Below are 20,507 nucleotides of genomic sequence, written 5' to 3'. Positions count from 1 at the left end.
CCCAGGCCTCAATGCTTATCCAAGCCAGTGCCCTTCACTCAAGTAAGCAAGGTTAACTTCAAGGATGACCATGCCACCAAAAACTCCCCAGAGACTCTTGGAGTCCCCAGGACAACATCCAGTGGCCTCGGCAGGGCTTGTGAAGTCCTTGTGACCTGGGCCTGAGATCCCTCCCACCACCTGGCCTGCACAGCCACACGGCTGTAAGGACCCTCTTCATTCCTACCAGGACACCACCAACTCCCCGTTCTCCTGGCTGGCAACTCCTCCTTATGGTCTCAGCTTCAATGTTACTTCCCGGACTTTCCCGGATGGGTTTGTGCCCTGTACATTGCTCTTTTCTGATTATAGCATTTATCACTCTATGCTATCATTATTCATTTACTTGACTTTCTCCTCCCCTACAAGTTACAATTCTGTGAGCCAGTGGACTGACTTCCTGCTCCTATATAGCCCCAGATCCTAGCATAGCTCACGCGCAAAGTGGGTGCACCACAAATCTCTACTTAATGAAGCCAGGAGTGAAAACGAGCAAGCAGAGGCTAGTGTCTCCCTTGGGGACGGGGGGGGGCACTGGCAGAAGCCAAGGAGGTAGGCTTTCCCGCAAACCCACAGGTCTGCACATGCGAAAGGCAGGCTGGTGGTGCCCTAGACCGTTTGTTGCCAAAAGAAAGGAGGAAAAATCATGACGCTGATTATTTCAGAGCTTCCTCCTGCTACATGGGGGGGTCCCCAGGGGAGTTGAGAGACTGTGGCTCACCCACAGGGATCACCTCTGGCCCAGCAGGGATCCAGAAAGACCACATCTTGGGGGTGAAAACTCCTGGCTGGATTCTGGTATCTAAACTGATACCACTCCAAATGCGAAAAAAAAATTATAATTAACCTCATTCATAATTAAAGGAATCCAATTTCACACAACAATCAGATGGCATTTTCCACTGGATTGGCAAAGAGAACAAGTGTCGGTAATCTACCACACTGGTGAGGTTATGGAAAAACAGGCATTTTCAATCATCGTAGGTGGGAGTGTAAATCGGTACCTGCCTCCAGGAAGGGCAATTTGGTAACCGCTATAAAAACTAACAACACTTACATGCGTCTCTTTTTAGCGATGGCACGCCTAAAGAGCGAGCCTCTAGATGTACATACGTGTGCAGATGTTGGTATAAGATGATCACCGTAGCACCGATTATACTAGCCAAAGATTGGAAAAACCCGCGATGCCCACCAATGGCTTCTGCTCCCATAAATTATGGTCCAGACACTGTGAAGGAGAGCAAGGTGGTGTGTATTGATGTGGAATAGTTTCCAGAATTTAGCAAGGTACAATGCTTAAAACATGCTCTCTTATGTGTAAAAGTGGATATTTCTGGAAGAATACACACAGAAAACCAGTGTAACAGGTCGCCTCTGTGGAGGAGGGCTCACTCGCTTTTCACTTTAAATCCTTTTATACTGTTTGGATTTTTCTTTTTACTATGTGCATTGCTATTTGAAAAAAATAGAGATAATCTATGAAAAATGACGAAATGCCATCTGTGCCTTCATACCACAGACCTTTCTCTTTTTCTCTATGTATCACTGCCGTGGAATATACTTCCACACTCCGTGTCCCCTGAAGGAGACCGGAACCCAGCTGCTGGACTGGCCCTGGGGACATGCTCTTGGGAGGGGACACCTCCAACCTGCGCTGGTCTCGCCTCATTCTCTGCAAACCCAGCTGCTGGACTGGCCCTGGGGACATGCTCTTGGGACGGCGATGGGCATGCCTGGGAGGGGACACCTCCAACCTGCGCTGGTCTCGCCTCATTCTCTGCACCATGCTTACTCCCTTGCCTGTCCAGCGTGCAGGTTTCTGCTCCCTGCTGCCAGGCAGCAATGCTCACTCTGCTGACCCACTGCTCCAGCCCTGGCAGGGATGCCTGCTGGATCCCTGCCATTCTAGGGCTGATGTTCAGCACTTTGGGTGCCTAACTAAGCACCAATTCACAGGCTTCCTCTGCATCAGGCCTGTGGTCTGGGTGGCTAAATGGGGCCAGGCAATGGGCTGCTTTCCTGCCCGAGGGCCACCCTCTCTGTGGGTCACAGCCTTCCTCATTGTTGTAATTGAATCTGAGCCATTCACTACCATCTGCGGACCAGAGTTTTCCCCTTCCTGCAGCCATATTCAGCTGCCTGGGTGTCCTTCCCCTGGGCTGTTCACCTCCCTTGCCAACAGCCAGCCAGGGCACTGTGCCACTCTTGCAGGCTGGCAGAGCCCAAAGCCCCCTGGAAGAGCTGCTCAGTCTGGCACAGGGCCAGTAAGAGTTAAAGAGCAGGCCTTCTCTGCACCACACTGCCCCCTCCCTGAGATGCCCAGGCCCAGTAACTGCCTCAGATGGGCAGGAATGTCCAGAGTACCCGGTGGTTAGAGATTCTCCTGGTACAGGTCTGATGAACCAAAGAATCTCTGCGCGGAAAGGGTGACCTTCTAGCTCAACCATTATGGGTTGAATTATATTCCCTCAGAATTCATCTGTGGAGCTCAACCTCCAGTACATCATAATGGGACTTTATTTAGAGATAAGGGTCTTTACAGAGGTAAGCAAGTTAAAATGAGGTTGTTAGGGTAGCCCTTATTCCAATCCAACTGATGGCCTTATAAGCAGGGGGGATTTGGAGATATACAGGCACACAGAGATAATGATGGAGATGGTCCTCCACAAGAGAAAGGCCTGGAACAGATTCTTCTCTCAGAGCTCTCAGAAGGACCTCCAGCCTCCAGATCTACAAGACAGTAACTTTCTCTTGCCAGTTTAGGCCACCTGGCCTGTGGTTCTTTGTTACAGTGCTGGCAGACTCATCCACTAACTCTGTAGGATGCGGATTTTCCAAGTCATGGCCCAGCAAGGGGCATTCACTGCTGCCGGAACAAGAGGCAACCAAGCTCATTTCAGATGACCTCTGTTTGTTGGAATGCTCTTCCCAGGGCCCAGATGAAACCTGACTCCGTGTAGATGACTTCTTAACCCTAGTTCTACACCTGGAGCCTTGCAGTCCAAATTTGTGAGCCCCTCAAGGTCAGAAGCCTTGTTTCATTGATTTTTGTGTTCCCCCAGCACAGGCCTGGAGCCTTCTAGATTATAGCAAATAAATGTTTGCTAACTGAAGAAAGATTGCTCTCATGCTCCTTGGATACTTCTCTCCCTAAACCTTTTGACTTTTGAATTTCTCTGCCACTGTGGTCCATCTCCAGACTGGGACCCAAAACCTCTCCAAGTGGGATTCGACCAAGGTCATCGCTGACCTCCTTGACTCTCAAACCATTATACATCCGTCACTGTGATCTAAGATCATCTTACCCTTTGAGCAGCCACATGCCTGCTGCTGGTTGGTACTGCTCATTGTACCTCTACAGTTGTTTAGAACCTAAGTACAGAATCTTGCATTTGTTCGTATTAAATCTCTCCCTCTTAGATTGGCTCATTGTTTCAGCCCATCAAAAAGAAGTTTGGATTCAACTCTGAGGTCCCAATTATTAGGAATCCCCCCAAAGTCGTGTCTTCTGTGAACTGGCTAAGGAGACATTTGATGCCTTCATTTAAGTCATTGGTAAAAATGGGGACAGTTGGCAGTACAGGAGGCCGGTGGTGTGTTCTTAGAGATCGCCACGAAGTCAACCTTTAATTAATTAGTCTTTTGGGTGTCTGTGGTCAACAGACTGTGGTCAGTCTGTCAAGGACATGAGAAGGGGGATGGCAGTAGACACAACTGAAACCCATACACATGGGTTCTAGTCTCCCTCCTCCTCATCTGAGTGACCTGGAGCAATTCAGTTAACATCTCTGAGCCTGTTTCCTTGTGAGTAAAATGGGGATGAAAATAGTATCTATCTTACAAAGTTTCTCTAAGAAGAGACTTAACATTTGCTCCCTTTTACTCCCTGAAATGTCACAGTTCTCCATGCTGCTCAAGAAATATTTTGTCAAAGTATCTGACTTAACCCAAGATATGAAATGACTACCCTGATCCTGGTACCTGTCTACTGCCCTCCTTCAGAAGAGCAGACTGGAGCAGTGTGCCTTGCTGTTTTCCCATGAGGACATCTGGTCTTGATATTTGCTTCTTCATTTTCAGGTGTTCCTGAGCCATTGCACTGATAACCATTTTGAAGCTCTGGCTTGGGGTTGACAACAAGCTCACTGGAGTCCATTGTTTCCCCATGTTTAGAAAATTGGGGTAGGGATGGCCAATTCCAGATTGTCCTTTTCCAATTTTGTATGATTTGGGGAAGATCAGGGCCAGCTGCTCAGTGGTCTTGGTGCATGATATCTCCTGGGATGTTAATAGGTCTTGGTTTTGTTGAGAGTAGAGGTCTCAAACTTATACTGTGCCTCAGAATCACCTGTAGGGTTTGTTAATATGCAGATTTCTGGGCCTCAGACCTACGATTTTGGATTCAGTAAGCCTGGGCTGGGCCTGAGAATTTGCATTTCTACCAACTACCCAGGTGATGCTGATGCCGCTGGTTCAGGGACCATTGTTGAGAACCCCTGGTTTAGGGCAGTGAAGTGGGATTGTAAGTGATACCAAAGGCTTCATTCATTATGCTATCCAGGTAAAAGACAGCTCTCCTTTGCTGAGAAGATAGGTGTAGAAGAGGAACCAAGAGTCCAGTTCCCATCTGTCTTTCATAGCCTCTACACTGCCTGTCCTTAACTTTTCGGTTCTTTTTACTTGAAACATAAAATACACTTTCTGTTTTTCTTTCCTTTTTTTTTTTTTAAGTGGGGGGAGGGGTGGGGAGGGGTGGATGGAGAGGATTGGATGGAGAGAGAGAGAATCTTAAACAGGCTCCATGCCCAGCGCGAAGGCTGACACAGGGCTCCATCTCACCACTCTGAGATTATGACCTGAGCTGAAATCAAGAGTCAGAGGCTCAACTGACTGAGCCACCCAGGAGCCCCCTTTCTGTTTTTCTTAATATTTTCATAAGCTCAAACTCTGGCTTTGGCCTTCCCCACATTATTCTTCTAGGGTCCCTGTCATTATTTCCTGGTTATTGTTCACAGGGGCAAATGGGTGGTGATCAGGAGCAAGGGAGGAGTCCTGATCTGTCTCTTACCAGCCATGCAACCTCGTACAAGTTACTTACCACCTGAGGCTCAATTTGTTGTCTTTAAAATAGGATGTTGGTTCTAGTTCTCTCATTACGTGACATAATTCTTAGCATGGTGTCTAGCACAGCAGTGTTAGGGATGGTTATTTGTGCCCCTCATCTATTCTCCTACATGTCCTTCTTCAATCTGAGGTCACTGGGGACCCCCTGACCAGTCACCAGATGCTCTCTCAGTATCAGGCACTATGCAGGGGTCAGGGATGCAGTATGAAGTGCCATTATCCTGACCTCAAGGCACTGACAACTTAAACAATTAATAATAAAAAGTAGGTTAATAATCACAAAAGTGTAGGAGGAGATTGTTTAACCAGGAGAACTGAAACCGTGGTCATGTGGTCTCTTCACATGAAGCCTGGCTCTACCATGTGCCAGCTTGTAGTGCTAGATGGACGTAATATGACCAGCCCTGGGCTCTAAAGTGATTTATATAAATGATTTCATTTGGTCTTCGTGAAAAGCCTATTTGCTGTTACTAGAGCATCTCACAGATTTTTCCCCACGAATGGATGGACTAGGGACACTAAACCAGCCCTAGGAGCACAATGACTTGTATATGGACATGTCTGGGTATTTCAAGCCACCCAGCTGCATTCAGAGTGTGTGGATGCACAGCTGCTATCTGAGGACAGCTGTTTTCCTTCGGAAAGATGGCTTGGATGTGAAGGAGCAGTCAAGCGAACGAGGGAGGCAAAGGCCAAGACGCGGTCAAGGGGTGAACAACACTGTGAGCCTCGATAGGCGGTTCCACAAGACTGTGTCAAGCCTCAGATGCCCGCTGGTGTTTGGTGGGACCCTGGGGTGTTCTGACCTTTCAGCTTGTTCTGCCTGGTGGGAACGCTGTCCCAGACTCAGAAGAACTGCCATGTACCCAGGGAGTCTTGATACACCGCTACCCTCTGTGGTCTCCTAACACCACTTCTCTGGTGTGACAGCACCCGGCCCACTGAGCTGATGGGGTCCCCAAACCCAGAACTGTCTGGGTGTGAATTTGCTGCCTCTGGTGCCCTGGCCAGAGTGAGGTGCTCTACTTCAGTTCCTGGTTGTGCTCCTCACTGGCTTGGTGGCCTCCTACAAATCACCCAACTCATCTGGGCATCAACTTCCTCCTTTGCAGAACGAACACACTAAGATGCCTCAAAAGTGATTCCCACTTGACATTCCCACCAGCAGGCACAAAGATTCCTATTTCCTCACATCCTCACCGACACATGTTATTTCCCACTTTTCTGATAGCCGCCATCCCAGGGGGTGGAAAGTGGTAACTCACTGTGGTTTTGATTTACGATTTCCCAATGATGAGTGATGTTGAGCATTTTTCATGTGCTTATTGACCATCTGTGTATCTTCTCTGTAAAAAAGTCCATCCAAGTCCTTTGCCCATTTAAAAATTGGGTTGTTTGATTTATTTGTGGTATTGTTGAATTGTAGGAGTTCCACATATACTCCGGATATTTATCCCTTATCAGATACATGATTTGCAACTATTTCCCCCTATTCTGTGGGTGGGTTTTTCCCCCTCTCAGAATATGTTGGCTTTTTAGTGCATGAAAAGTTTTAGTTTTGATGAAGTCCCTTTTATCTCTTTTTTCTTTCGTTGCCTGTGTTTTGATACTTAAGAAACCACTGCTAAACCCAAGGTTATAAAAATTTTCCACTACATTTTCCTCTAACAGCCAATTTATTCTAATCGAATTGTACACTTGTAAGTGGTGAAAGTGGGCTATTACCAAATAACAAGTGTTGGCAAAGATGTGGTGAAATGGGATAACACGTGTCAGGGAAAATATGGAGAAACTGAAACCCTCGTGCACCTGCTGGTGGATCATAAAATGGTGCAGCCACCATGGAAAGCAGGATGGAGGTTCTTTAAAAAATTAAAAACAGGACTACCATATGATCCAGCCATTGAAAACAGAGTCTCGAAGAGATATCTGCACACCCAGTTTGACAACAGCATTATTCACAATAGTCAAGACGTGAAAGCAACCTGAATGTCCACCGACAGATGAAGGGACAAGCAAAATCTGTTATATATGTACAACAGAATATTATTCAGTCTTCGAAAGGAAGGCCATTCTGACACAGGCTACAGCATGGATGAACCTTGAGGACATCATGTTAAGTGGAATCAGTCAGTCACAGAAAGACAAATGCAGTATGAATCTCCTTGTATGAGGAATATAAAGTAGCCACATTCATGGAAACCGAAGTAGAAAGTTTACCGTATCAGGGTCTAGAGGGAGGGAGGGTTGGGGAAAAGGGGACTTGTTGTTTGATGGGTATAGAGTTTCAGATTTGCGAGATAAAAAAGTTCTGGAGATTTGTTTCACAACACTGTGAATGTACTTAACACGACTGAAGTGCACAGTTAACAGTGGTCAAAATGGTAAATTTTATGTTGTGTATATTTTACCGCAGTAAAAAAGTTTATCCCCTCCACCTCATAAATAGAGGGTTTATTGAATGATAGGTTTTTAAATATGGAAACAAGACTATTCTGTAAGCTACAGACCATACTGGAACTCTGAGGTGAAGAACTCCTGACAGGTGAATTTGACTTTGTCCACCGTTCTACTACAGAATCCTTTACCAAGCTGAGCCTAAATATATGCTCCTCCTGTGGTTTCAACCTCTGGTCCTACTTCTACCTCTTAAGTCTACAGGACAAGTCTAATCCCTTGCTGGGTGGTTGGTGGCAATAGCCATGACTGACTGTGTGTCTCTCTTGGCCAGCACAGGACACACATTCGGATGTAGGCAGTGTTCCTCAGCAAGAGACAGAGAAAACAGGGCTCAGGGAGACAAGGGACCTGTTCCACCACCTGAGTAATGGAGGTGGGATTTGAACCCAGGTGTCCCTAACTCCAAAGCCCATGATTGTCATGCTAGACCAGACTGCCTCTGGGCCAGGTTCCTCCTCAGCCATCTTTTCTACGAACCCTTGGTCTTGGTCTTTTCTTCCGTGGCTTTGTTCTGCGTGCCTCGCCCATCCCCCCAGCCCGTTCCTTCTCTTGTAGCAAACACTGGGGAAGTTCCCACCAAGTCTGGGCAAGCCCTCGCTCTCACTACAGACGCTGCCCACCTTTCCTGTAATGCCCAACTGGACCCCGCACCCTGCAGAGGGAGAGGGCCATTGGTGGAAATCCATTCCAAGGCCCCCGAAACCCTCTTCCCCACCACCTCCTCCCCTTGCTAAAAGCAGAAACCAGCCCCGTTCTTTCCTGCAGTATTTCCTCCTGGGAGTTCCTGCAAGGGAAGATGTTGCCATCCCAGGATTAACAGCCTGTTTGTTTAAAGGGCTTACTACTGGTGCTTAATGCTATTTTGACAGATGAAAGTGAGTCAATTATAGCTGGAAATAGCTCTGACTGCATACATTTCTTCTAGGTAGTAGTCCATTCCCTGTCCGAGGGACTATTTCTCTTTACCATGGGCTAGTCCTTCTTCTCTCGTCCCCTCTGACCCCCAAACCATGCAAAGACTTTGCTCCTTCCAGGCAGAGACAACAATTAAGGCATGGAGCCTAGATTCTGTGAGATGGGGGTTGCCATGACAGACAGCAGGGATGAAGGGGATGCTCAGGGCAGGCCTCACAGGTCAAACTCCAGGATAAGGGATGTGGCCCAGTGAGCCCTGTGTCCATCAGGTGTTACTCTGCTCCATCAGCCACAAGTGTGGCCACTTCTTACTGAATGTCTTGCTCGGCTTTTCTTGGGGGTAATGGGTTTCTGTGCTGGCAACCCACCCTAATGAGACCAGGGCTGGTCACAGGCTCGGGGGATTCGGGGGTTACCTTTGTGAGGACAGCCAGACCCCTTTGTGGGTTGGTCAGAGAGCTTCCCAGGGTCACACTGAGTTATGCTCGGGCCCCAGTAAAGAGCCTTTCAATGTCAGCGGGGGTCCGTGTAGTGCGCTAGGACGCAGGCTGGTGAACTGCCATGTGGTTGGATGAGCAAAATGGATGCAAGGCCTGATCCCAAGCTGCAAGGTCAGGAGTGTGGAGAGGTGTATTTGTAACAGGCGTCTCAAACTTAATATGCCCAAACGTAATAGCCCCAAACATGCACACCCAAATGCTCAAGCTCTAATCCTAACAGCCATCCTGGATGTTTCTCTCTCTCGCCCTCCTTGAGGTCCTTAAATAGAACCAATCAGCGAATCCTGAGGCCTCTACTCCAAAGTTTCCAGCTGATCTGTGCCACCTGATGCCTGTCTGCTACGATTACCCCAGTCTAAGCCACAATCAGTCCTGACGCAGACTATTGCAAGAGCTTCCAGCACATTTCCCTCCTTCCATCCTTGCCCCTCATGGTTTATTCCCCCCGAGCCACAGTGGGAGGACTGTTCTCAACACAGCTCTCTGGGCGGGCACTACGGATTGGACAAAACTGGCATGCCGGAGGAAACCCACTTGCCAGCCCCCCTCCTTTCTCCAGGAAGGGAAGTGCAGAAAGGCCTGGGGGCTTGCTGAGTGGTAAACTGGGCTGCAGGTGCATCCGGGAGAGGAATATTGCCCACCAAGCCCCTCCCAGACTCCCTGACTGCCCCCTGCCCCGTGGAGAGGCCGCTCACCCGCGGACGGCGTGCAGCAGGCGCAGAGAGGGGTATGCAGTACGCACGTTGACGCGATGCTTCAGGATGAGCTCGTTGACCCACTCAACGCGCTCCTTGCCGCCCCTGGCCATGAAGGCTGGAATCCACAGGATGCTGCCATTGAGATTGTGCAGCCGCTGGAGCAGCTTCTCCCGCCAGGTGGCGTTGACCAAGTCCTCAAAGGCCCGTTGGATGACCGAGGGGTTCATGGTCACCAGGTCAGTCTTGAGCCCCACATCCCGCGCGTACTCCTGCACTGGGGCCAGGTTGCACCTGCCAGAGAGAAAGGCGTCACAGTTCTTTTGGGGAAGATGAGATGCTGCTGCCTGTAGTTCATTTTATCCAACCTTTACCTCCTGTCCCCTCCTCCTCACCTTCCAGCACTGCCCCCCTTGCTCCCCGCTCCAGTCATCCCTGCTTCTTCTTCCCTGACACACACATTTACTAGGCTCTTACCACACACATGGAACTTCGCTAGTCCCTGGGGCTGTACAATGCGTGCCTTCTGGAGTTCCAGATCTAGTCAAGAAGGAAGGAGGCAAGCAAGCCAGCCCTCAGCCCACAAGGCGACCATGCTACAGGCAGGTGTGACCTGGCCACGTTAGGTAACAGTGAGGGCTCTGAAGGCACACTCCCAGGTTCAGAATCCACCTCTGCTACTTTCTACCTGTGTGATTCTGGGCAACCCGCTCAACCTCTCTGTGCTTCCTAAGAGCTTCCCTACAGCTCAGGAATATGCACAATGGTTTCTTTAGCTGCAACGGGGATCACAAGAGCACCCCCTCCCAGGGATTAAAGGAGTCACTACGTACCCAGTACTCAGAACACTGCTGGACCACACGAAGATCTCAATGTGAACTAGTGTCATGTTATTATGGGAAGGAGGAGCATTAGGTGGTATTCTCAGAGGCGGTGACCACTGAGGGAAATCTAGAAGGATGGATGAGCATTAGTCCCTTTGAGGATGAGGCAATTAGAAGAGTGTTTCTCCAGCTTGCAGAGTGGAAGAATCACCTCAGGCGGTAGTTAAAAATACTGAGTCCTGAGGTCTCTCACCTGGGTACCCAGATTCAACAGGTGAGCTGAGGAACTGACACTTTTACAAGCCCGTCAGGTAATTCTTATGACCAGGCAGTTTAGGAAACACTGTGCATTGTAGGCACAAGAAATGTATCTAAGGGCATAGAGGTGGCAAACAGTGTGGGTATCTGGGGGCGGGGCAAGTGATTTGCTCTGCCTGGGGCATAGTGTGTGGAGGAGACAAAGCTGGAGAAGCAAGCAGAGACTGCATGTCACAGATGTGGTTCCAAGGGCAAAAGGGAGCCACGGAAGATTCTTGAACAGGAGAGTAACATGATAAATTTGCATTTTAGGCAACAGATAGACAACAATAAGATGAAGTTGTAGTACGTATTGGGTTGGATGGAATTGGGTCTGGGAGGACAAACTATAAAAGGCCATTGCAATTTCGTGCTGAACTCGACAGGGACCCTGGGTGGGCAACCTTTGATATCTCACCAGAGGCCTGCTTTGTGGGGAACCTTCCCACCTTCATGGGTCCAGCTTGGGTGTGCACCCTGGGGTGGCCACAGGGGACACCTGGCTGCTTCCTGCATGGAGGATTTGATGGTGGAAGAGCCTTTTGACTAATGGAATTAAGTCTGAGCAACTAGAATAAGTGTTTATAGAACAGAGGCTAGAGACATGAAGACCAGGGGCACAGGTCATTGCCAAATGATGAAATCCAGAGAGACACCACTCACCCTCTTTGCAAGCCAGGACTTTCTTCCTTTAACATTTGGGGAGAAAAAGTAGCATGATCAGAAAGAAAACTAACATCCTTGCGCTCCTGGTGTGTGCCAGCCCCTGGTCCTTTAACATAGGTCGGCTCATTTTATTCAGACTCAGTATTAATCACCCTCACTTTACAGATGAGGAAACCAAGGCCAGAATTTGCAACATAACTTGCTCAGAGGCCCAGAGCTAGTAAGAGAACCTCCAGGATTCAGTCTCTGATGTGTCTGACTCAAAAGCCTGTTTGTGCTCAGACTAGACCTCCTAAAATATCCACTGTCCCCATCCCCACCCTGACCTTGCTATCTCTGACTGTGGCTACACTCTACAAGGGGGAGGAAATGCTTTGGGACACCTTCAGGGGCCCCTGCCTCAGATGCCAGAGAAATGGAGTATCATTATCATGGCCACCAGTTTGGGACAATTATCCCTACAGTCCTGAAGCCTGGCTAAACCAGGCTTCCAAGACCTTCCTGAGAGCCTGGGGCCTCCCCCGGGGCCAACCTCCAGGTCCTGAGAGCAGAGGGGAGTGGATTCAATGTGATTCAGATCTACTGAGTCTATCATGGACCAGTGGGGGCTGCAGGAGAGGCAGAGAAGGAAGTGATGTGGAGCCTGCCCCCAGTAGGCTTCCAGGTTCTCCAGGGGAGAAGAAACGGGCAAGTGCATGCCCAGCTACAATACTGGTCAGTCGGGGTGTCGTCCAAGTGCCCTACTGCAGACTCTGGAGGAGCCCTGGGGCTGCGAGCAACCTGAGGCAGGCTCCCCACCTCATTCAACATGGGATCCAGCTCATGGCAGGTGTTCCAGGCAGGAGAGGGCTGTGAGGGCCAGGCTAGTCCCATGATCATGTCTCAGGGTCACTTCCTGAGTGAAGATGATGGGGGCAGCTCTGTCCTGCTGTGCCCCTCCCTCACAGGGCAATTTTCCTTATGGGGGTGGTGGTAGGGGGGAATCAGGTTGGGAGTAAGCTTGATCTAACAGCAAGCCAGGCCTCCCAGAGCAAATTCTGGGTGGGGGGTCTGTAGGTAGGCTGCACTGCTTTGATAGGCATGACTTTGGGCTGGAAAGGAATCTGTCCCTTCCAGAAACAGGCAGGGCCACAGGTACGGGGTAGGGGCAATCTGCCGGGGAGAGAGGCGGCTCATGTTTGACTCTGAGCCAGACTGCCTAGACCCACAGCCTGAGCCTGGTCACCCGAGTGCATGCTGTGGACCTGTGGCTCTCTGCATCTCAGAAGCCAGCCCAAAATGGAACATTCCTGATAGGGTTGTTGCAAGAATTACCTAAGGCAATAAACACGAAGTGCATCGAATTATACCTGGTACATGCTAAGTGCCTAATGAGCATGATGAGGGTGGTGATTGGTCTGTGAAGGGGCATTGGTTCATTAGGTCCTCCCTATTGAAGGTGGGTGTGCACGTGTGTATGTGTTTGTGTGAGTGAGTGTGTGAGGGTGAGCACACAATGAAGTTTTCATCCGCAAACATCTGGGAATTTATTCTGTACATAGATGACCCCGAGTCAGGCAGTCTCCTCAACCTGCCATTGCAGGCCCACGTGGATGCTGCGGGGACCAGCCCTCCCATCCCGCCCCAGTTCCCAGCAGCACCATATGTTGGCAGTGGGCTCAGTCAAGCCCCAGCCTCCACGATCATGAATCTAGTTATTCTCACTTCCATGCCTTTCCTCATGCTCCTTCCTCCTGCTCACCTTTTTCATTTGCCAACGTCGGCCAACTCGAATGCCACTTCTTCCAGAAGGCTGCCCTGAACTCCCCCAGGAAGGCTGAGCGTTTTGCAAGCTCATTGCATTTTGCATGCAGGGCATCTTCCCACTGTTCAGGGTAGAGTGTTCTGAGAGGGGGCAAGGTCTTGGTGTCTCCCACACAGAGGAGGGGCCCAATTAACACAGAGCAAGGCAAAGTGATGAAGACTTCAATTGACAGAGACCGAGAACATCCCATCAGGACCCTCCTGGTGTCTGTTATCCCATAGAGCTCAGAGCCCCTCATCTGTGCCAGGCACAGGCTTGGACTGGCGTCCAGAGATGGACAGGAGCGGCCTGCTTTGGGGGAGCTCATGGTCAGCGTGAGGTGGGTGGGGTGGAGACACAGGGTTCATGGAGAGCTCTCATTCAGACAGGCAAATGCTACAGGGGAGGTGATGTGGAATCGTGGGGTGACCTCCCTGCACCCCAGGGAAAGGCAGGGCAGGGAATGACACTTAGTGTGCTCTATTGTGGGAGACACCGGCCAGGCACACTCACACATGCCGACTCAGGCAGTGGCCACAGCATCGCACCCCATTTCCTCTCGGTGGGGGCTGTGGCCTGTAGGATCCCCCGGGCTGAGGTGGGTGATCCCCCCAAGGTGGGAAGAGCCCAGAGGAGTGGCCCCTGGTGGGGTGGGGGGGGTGGCCAGGGCTGCCACTCGGCATCACGAGGCGTCTGTCACAGTGCGCCTTTGTAATTTTGTCCTAAAAGATCACTCAAGTCCACCCCCCAAAACATGCAGCTGTGTGCGAGCCACACACAGAGACAGACCTAAAGGTCAGAGGACAACCACGTGTTGTTCTGGGGAGCTCTCTCCTTGGCGTCAGGGCCCTCTTTACTAAGCACCCGTGGACAGGTGTGGACACGACCCCCGGGGGAAGGAAAGCATGCTGTGGCCGTGCTTCTCCAAGTGCAGGCCGCACCACAGCTGGCCGGACATTAGGAATGCAGAGTCTCCAGCCCCACCCCTGATGACTCCACCCTTGAATGCGCTCCCGCTGACTCCTGGGCTGGTCAGGGTTTGCGGGCCCTGGGCCAGAGCACAGACAGTATTCCTAACGGAAGGACCTCAAACACGGCTAGTCCAGCCCACTCGGTCTACAGGTGGTTAAACTGAGGTCCAGAAAGGGGAGTGACACACTCCCAAGTCATGTGACAAATGAGCAGCTGAGCCAAGACCGGACTCTCACACCATACTGCTCATCTCGCTGTCAGTGCCCCCAGAGGGAAACCACTGGCTGGAATGTGTCCTTGCCTCTGGAAAGTGCTAGGGCAGGGCGGGGTGGAGCATGCAAACAAGGAAGAGGCATGGCTTAATGTGACACCAAGCCAGGAAGGCCTCCGGCTCCATGCTGCCTGGCACCCCCTACTCTTACCCTCTGCTGGCACCTTTAACACCCCCACCACCGCACCCTCACCCCTGCTCTGGCTTCCATCAGACACCTGCCCTGCTTCCTTCCCCCTTGCATCCCCCCTCTGTCCCTGAGTCTGTAGACTGGAGGGCTTTGACAATGGGGGCTGAGCCACGGGCTACGCCAGGCACAGGCAGAATCTGGCAAAGGCTAACAAGCTAAACCAAGTTCGGCTGCTTCCGTCACAGTGGATGCGGGAGTAAACACAGCGTCTGGGGCGCCTGGGTGGCTCAGTCGTTAAGCATCTGCCTTCGGTTCAGGTCATGATCCCAGGGTCCTGGGATCGAGCCCCGCATCGGGCTCCCTGCTGCGCGGGAAGCCTGCTTCTCCCTCTCCCACTCCTCCTGCTTGTGTTCCCTCTCTCGCTGTGTCTCTCTCTGTCAAATAAATAAAATCTTAAAAAAAAAAAAAAAAAGAGTAAACACAGCGTCTAATCCCACGTCCTGAGGTTCAGGGTGCTCTGTGAGCAGGCCGCTTCCCAAAGCCTCAGGACGAGGCTCTCTTTGCATCAGAACAGCCCCGGAGGAAACGTGAGATGTGGTATGCCCTTCTGCCAGGGCTGGGGCACTGTTTGGGATGAAACTCGAGGCTCTGTGTGCCCTACTTCTGACCAGGGGACAGCAAGGCCTTGTTCCCAGTCTGTCTGGATTGGGGGTCAGGTATCAGGGCCATTGGTAACTGAGTCCAAATGGGTCCCAGGAGACTGAACAAAGAGCTGATATTTCAGGGAGAATGATGGTCAAGTCCAAGTTTCTCTGCCACCCCCTCACTGCCCAGATTTTGACTACAGGATAATAGTTACTAGCAGAGAGCCACCTTCGAGAACACTTATAAGAGGTTTGCAAACTTGAACTGACAACTGGCTGGCCTAGGCTTTATCTAGGGGTTGGCAAGCTTTTTCCGTAAAGGGCTAGATACCATTTTCAGATTCTGGCATATGCTCTCTCTCTTGCAACACTTCAACTCTGCCCTACTAATTTAGCCATTGAGGATATGAAAATGAATGGGCATGACTATGTTCCAATAAAACTTTATTGATAAAAACAGGCTGTGGGCCATTGTCTGCCTACCTCTGTGCCAGGTTAGGGATTCTCAACCTTGGCTGTACACCAGAAGGGTTTGGGTTCCCTGGGCTACATCCTGCTGACCCCTCAGATTGACATAACTGGCCTGGGGTGCAGTCTGGACACTGGGACTTTTACAGGCACCTCAAGAAATTCTAATGCACAAAGCTGAGAACAGGGACTAACCTAAGCAGTGTCTCTTGTTTCAACCTCTCGGGACAACTGGCCATGCTCCACTTAAGTCTACCTGTCCCTTTGGGCCCAGAGTCCCTGCTATGATTACCTTATGACAAAGCTGTGCGTGTCAATCTCCGGCCCACAGCCGCTGTTCAGCAAGACCCCCGAGTTGCCCACGATGGCACAAGTCCCGAAGTGCTTGTTCTTCAGGGGAGAGCTTCTGGGGAGGAGATCGTAGAGGTTCTGGGACACGTTCATTGTGCTGTCACGGTCGAAGATGTAATGAATGATGTCTCCGGGCTTCAGGGTCCCCTTGAGGACAGAGATGTCTTTTTCGGCATCCAAGAACTTCAAGATTTGCTTCCTACAGAAACCAAACGCACAGAGGAAAAAGTCTCCCTGTTGCCAACTGCCTTTTGGCAAACCAGCTTTTCCTGTCCTCTGTCCCCCGGGGGCCCGATGCAGACAGCACACAGGTGAAGCTGAGTTCAGGTGCCCTCTGAGAATGGGTTCTAGGTGGGGCGGATCAGAAACAGCCCAGAGGCAACTAAGGTGGGGGCCAGTCTGGTTTTTGTGGTTACAGCCTCTTCCTATGAGAGCTGATAACTGCCCAGGGAAATGACACCATTAGGACATAGTGTGAACTCATCACAGAAGGCCCTGGAAGGAAGGGTGATCCACCATTCTGGTTTGCCCAGGACAGCCTGCTTTTGGTACTGAAAATCCCACGTCCCAGGGAACCCCTCTCTTGGACATTTCCAAACAGTGGTCACCATACATCACACTCCCCTCTCAGTGGGATTCGGGGCCAGCATCTGACAGGGGGTCCTGGACCAGGATTAGGAAGCCAGGATGACACCTGTCTCTCACTCCCCAGTGGTCTATTTTCTTCCACAAAAATCTTCTCTGGGCAAAGGGATATCCCATGGGGTGAACGGGAGTGTGGAGACTGTGAGGTGTGTCAACTCTCCCTTTGAGAGACGGAGAACATGGCCTGCTGTCCCTGAACTGGTCCATTCCGTGGAGTGTGCTGTCCTGCCCCCCGCTGCTGTCTAGTTTGGGGTTTGTAAAAATTGATCCTCTCTGGTCCCTCAGAGAAATTCCTTTGTGCTGTTTCAGAACAAAGGTGAGCAAAGGACAGCTCCCTAGGCTCCAGGATGACTTTGATTTAGCGGGAATGCTCTAGAATCATCTAGCAAAGTACACAGAGGGAATGGGGTGTGGTCAGAAAAAGGATTGGTGTCTTCTTAGAATCACCTGGGGAGATTTACTCAAACCACTCAGGCCTAGCTGGGGGATCCTAGCCAGGGGTGGGGGTGTTTACTGTCTGAATCTCCTAAGAGATCTTGAGAAATGATTCAAGTCCGAGAAAGAAATTTGGTCCCCACATTAGCCTACATGAACTTCATTTCCTGCAGCAAGCCCCTATCGAGCATAGATAAAATGATGCCAGTCTTATTTTCCACAGAGCCTGGAGGGACAACACTTCTTCCTGCACTTTGCCAATGGGCGAATTTGCAAGATGGTTGCCCCATTGTGCAGATGGTAACACGGATGCTTGAGAGCCTGTAGGACTGGAGATGTTAATCACCAGCGGTGTGTCCTAGTAAGGTGCCCATTCAAGCTCTCAGGGAACTATAAAGAATTCAGAAGCTTTGGGCTCACACCTGAGAAATCCTGACTCTGAGAGTGGCTCAGTGTCTGCATGCTTCTAAAGCTCAGCAGGTGGCTCTAACGTGCGCCGGGATTTGGGAGACTGGCAAAGCCAGGGGGTAGCTAGAATGCTCGGCAGGGCACGAGGCTTTTCTTCCACTAGTCTTTTCTTATTAATGACCTGGATCTATTGCCATCGTGCAGGGGAGACACCCCTTGCTTAATAATTTGTATCTCTTGATGGGAAAAGAGGCATTATATTTATTTACTGCCCTTTACCAAGAATTATACAACTTGACAAACTGGTACAGCATGGAAATTGCTAAAACCTCTGCAATTACTTACCCCAAAGTGTTTAAAAGTAAGGACAGTCTCCCAGAAAGTCCATAAATAAACACCTCTGTGAGTGAATTGATTTATAACTAATTACAAGAAATTACTATCAATTATTAAACATCATTCCAAATCACTTACAGCATCTTTTATTAATAATAATTTTGGTGATTAATTGAAGGAAGTTGAAGGGAATTCTTTCTTCCCCCTGGGTGAAGGCACATTGTTTCTGCTAGAGTGGGTGTGTGTTTGCAGGCCCTCATGGCCTGGTCTTCTCTGAAAGTGTGTGTGTGTGTGTGTATGTGTGTGTATGAAGTGTCCATTTGTCTACCCAGAGGCAGAGGAAGAGCCAGGGGGATGCAGGTGGGCGTGTGCTGGTGGGAAGATTTCTCTCACAGATGGTGTGGCAGGGTGCTCCCCCCACCAAATATATGTCTACTTCCTAAGCCTCATAACCTGTCATGTGGCTTAATTTGGAAATAGCACCTTTGCAGATGTAATGAAATTAAGGCTCTTGAGTTGGTCCTGGATTATCCGGTGGGCCCTAGAGCCAATGAAAAGTGTCTTTACAAGAAGTGGGAGAGGGAAATACTCAGACACAGAGAAGAGATGGGGACAGGGATTGGAGCGATGAGGCCACAGGGCTGAGGAGGGGCTGGAGGAACAACCCCCCCCCCCCGACCCCCGGCCCTGCAGAGGGAGCAACTGGAACTTGGGCCCCAGAGCTGGGAGAGAATACGTTTCTGTTGTCCTAAGCCACCAAGTGGGTGGGAATTGGTTAAGAGCAACGCAACCCTGGGAGATTATTGCATGTGTTCTCACTGACCGATCCAAGGGTGCTGCTGATCCAAGGGTGAGTGACGTAGGCCTGCAACTGTCTACTCAGGGGGCCTCAGAAGGCACACTGGTGAGGATGGCAGCATGGTGGTGCCAGGAGTCAGTTCCTTCAGATGGCTTCTCAGCTGCTGGGTCCTGGGTCTCATGCCTCTCTAGCCCCCACCCCCCACGCCCCCTCATGTCCCCAAACGAAGCCTTGAGAACTGGGGGGTGGGGGCATTTCCATTTTGACAGTGAGCCTACCCTACAGGGGTAGCTCCCTGCTCCATGCGGTGACACTTTCGGTAGGTCTGGGCCCCCTGTTCTCCCTCCCCATGGTGGAAGGCCAGGGAAGGTTGGCCGCCATTGTCAAGGCTTTCTCCATCTGATCCAGGCTACCTCGCCAACCTCTCCATCCACATGCCTTACCTCCTACTTTGTGCTCCAGCAGCACGGAGAACAAACAGCAGACATCAGGCTGTGCGCAAGCGGGACGAAGCTCGGCGTGCCTGGCAAACTCCTAATTACCTTTCAAATCCCACTGCTCCTTTCCTGACTATCCTGCTTCGTCCCCTCACAAAATGAAGTGTTCTCTCCTCAGTGTGATCTCTGTATTTCCACCTATTTATGAGATGCAGTACATCTCATAATGTGTGCATCACGTGGCACTGTCCTGTCTTACATCTGCGTCTCCCTGCTAGCATGTCTGTTTCATGTTAGCACCCCGGGCCCCCAGCACAATGCCAGGGTTCTACTGACCAAGCTTTGCTGGCTCAGTCATGGCTATATCAACGTCAAGTACTCAAGATGCTGATGCTGTAATTCCTTCTTTACAGCTCTCCATCCCTGCCACCCCGCAGTGACTGCAGAGCTCTGAGACATCACCCTCGAAGCTCAGGACAAGAGCTGCTCTCTGGCTAAGCACACCTCTCCTCTTCGTACCAGCTCCTGGGTCACCCACAATTGGCGGCACAGATGCCAGGCTGGTGCAAGCAGGGGATGTCTCCCGCCCGAGAAGGACTCTTGCTTTGGATCCCCTGGAAGAAGCCACCTGTGGTCTCCACCTCCCAGGTTCCTGCTGCTGCTGACCCGAGAGCCTCACTCCTTCCAGAACCCAGGACCTCGGCAGGGTGCTCCTGCCCACCTCCCCAGCCCCAGTCACTGCACACGTGTGTTGGGCCGCTGGGCTTGTCTCAGGTTTTTATTTCCATTTGATCGCTTACAGATGAAACCTGCCTCAGTGGGAGGTAAACATTTTATTTCTATCCTGACTTCTTTAGGTGATGGAGAGCGGCAATTTGCCCGCTTGTGCTGAAGAAGGCCGAGGCTGTCTCTTGTCCTATAGGTGATTACCACTACCTGATCCTCAGAGAGAGCGTCTGGTTGTGTCTCCATTTGGCCGAGGCCGGCTGGATGTTGTGCTTAATGCTTTCATTACTTCTGTCAACAACAGCTGGTGACGAGGAGCCATTTATTACAACTTCAGCTCTGGAAGGGAAAAAAACGAGAAAGAGGGTAGACATGATCTGTTAGCACGCCAATGACAAGTCTAATAGTTTTGTTTTTGCACGGGCTTGGATGTAAACTTCGGGAGAGCAAAATTGCAGTTATTACCCGAGAAGGGAAGGAAGTCTATCCTCTAGAATGCACAAATTCTCTCCCTCAGGCATACACTACATCCAGTTTGGAGACGGGGAAGGGGGTGGTAGAACTTTCTTTCGCCCCACCCCC

At 50.6% G+C, this 20,507-nt stretch overlaps 1 protein-coding gene across 4 annotated transcripts in view; it reads right to left on the bottom strand.

Annotated features, from left to right (window-relative positions):
* ST8SIA2 (ST8 alpha-N-acetyl-neuraminide alpha-2,8-sialyltransferase 2) overlaps nt 1–20,507 on the bottom strand; it is a 67,003-nt gene that overhangs the window by 9,721 nt on the left and 36,775 nt on the right. For all 4 annotated transcript variants that reach the window (XR_010404844.1, XR_010404843.1, XM_064569937.1 and 1 more), the window contains 3 exons: nt 20,136–20,264; nt 16,081–16,338; nt 9,734–10,027 (listed from right to left, as the gene is read on the bottom strand). Coding sequence is in view for 2 of the 4 variants with exons in the window: in XM_064569937.1 (XP_064426007.1) it covers nt 9,734–10,027; nt 16,081–16,338; nt 20,136–20,264 (681 nt within the window). In the remaining 2 variants the exon portion in view is untranslated. The remainder of the gene's footprint in view (nt 1–9,733; nt 10,028–16,080; nt 16,339–20,135; nt 20,265–20,507) is intronic.

This window comes from Mirounga angustirostris, unplaced genomic scaffold (assembly GCF_029215605.1).
Source record: "Mirounga angustirostris isolate CCGP_5_RB_7025 unplaced genomic scaffold, mMirAng1.0.hap1 SCAF_9, whole genome shotgun sequence".
NCBI classification, from domain to species: Eukaryota; Metazoa; Chordata; class Mammalia; order Carnivora; family Phocidae; genus Mirounga; species Mirounga angustirostris.
Note: the sequence above shows the minus strand (reverse complement) of the source record. Positions and strands in the feature narration are given on the sequence as shown.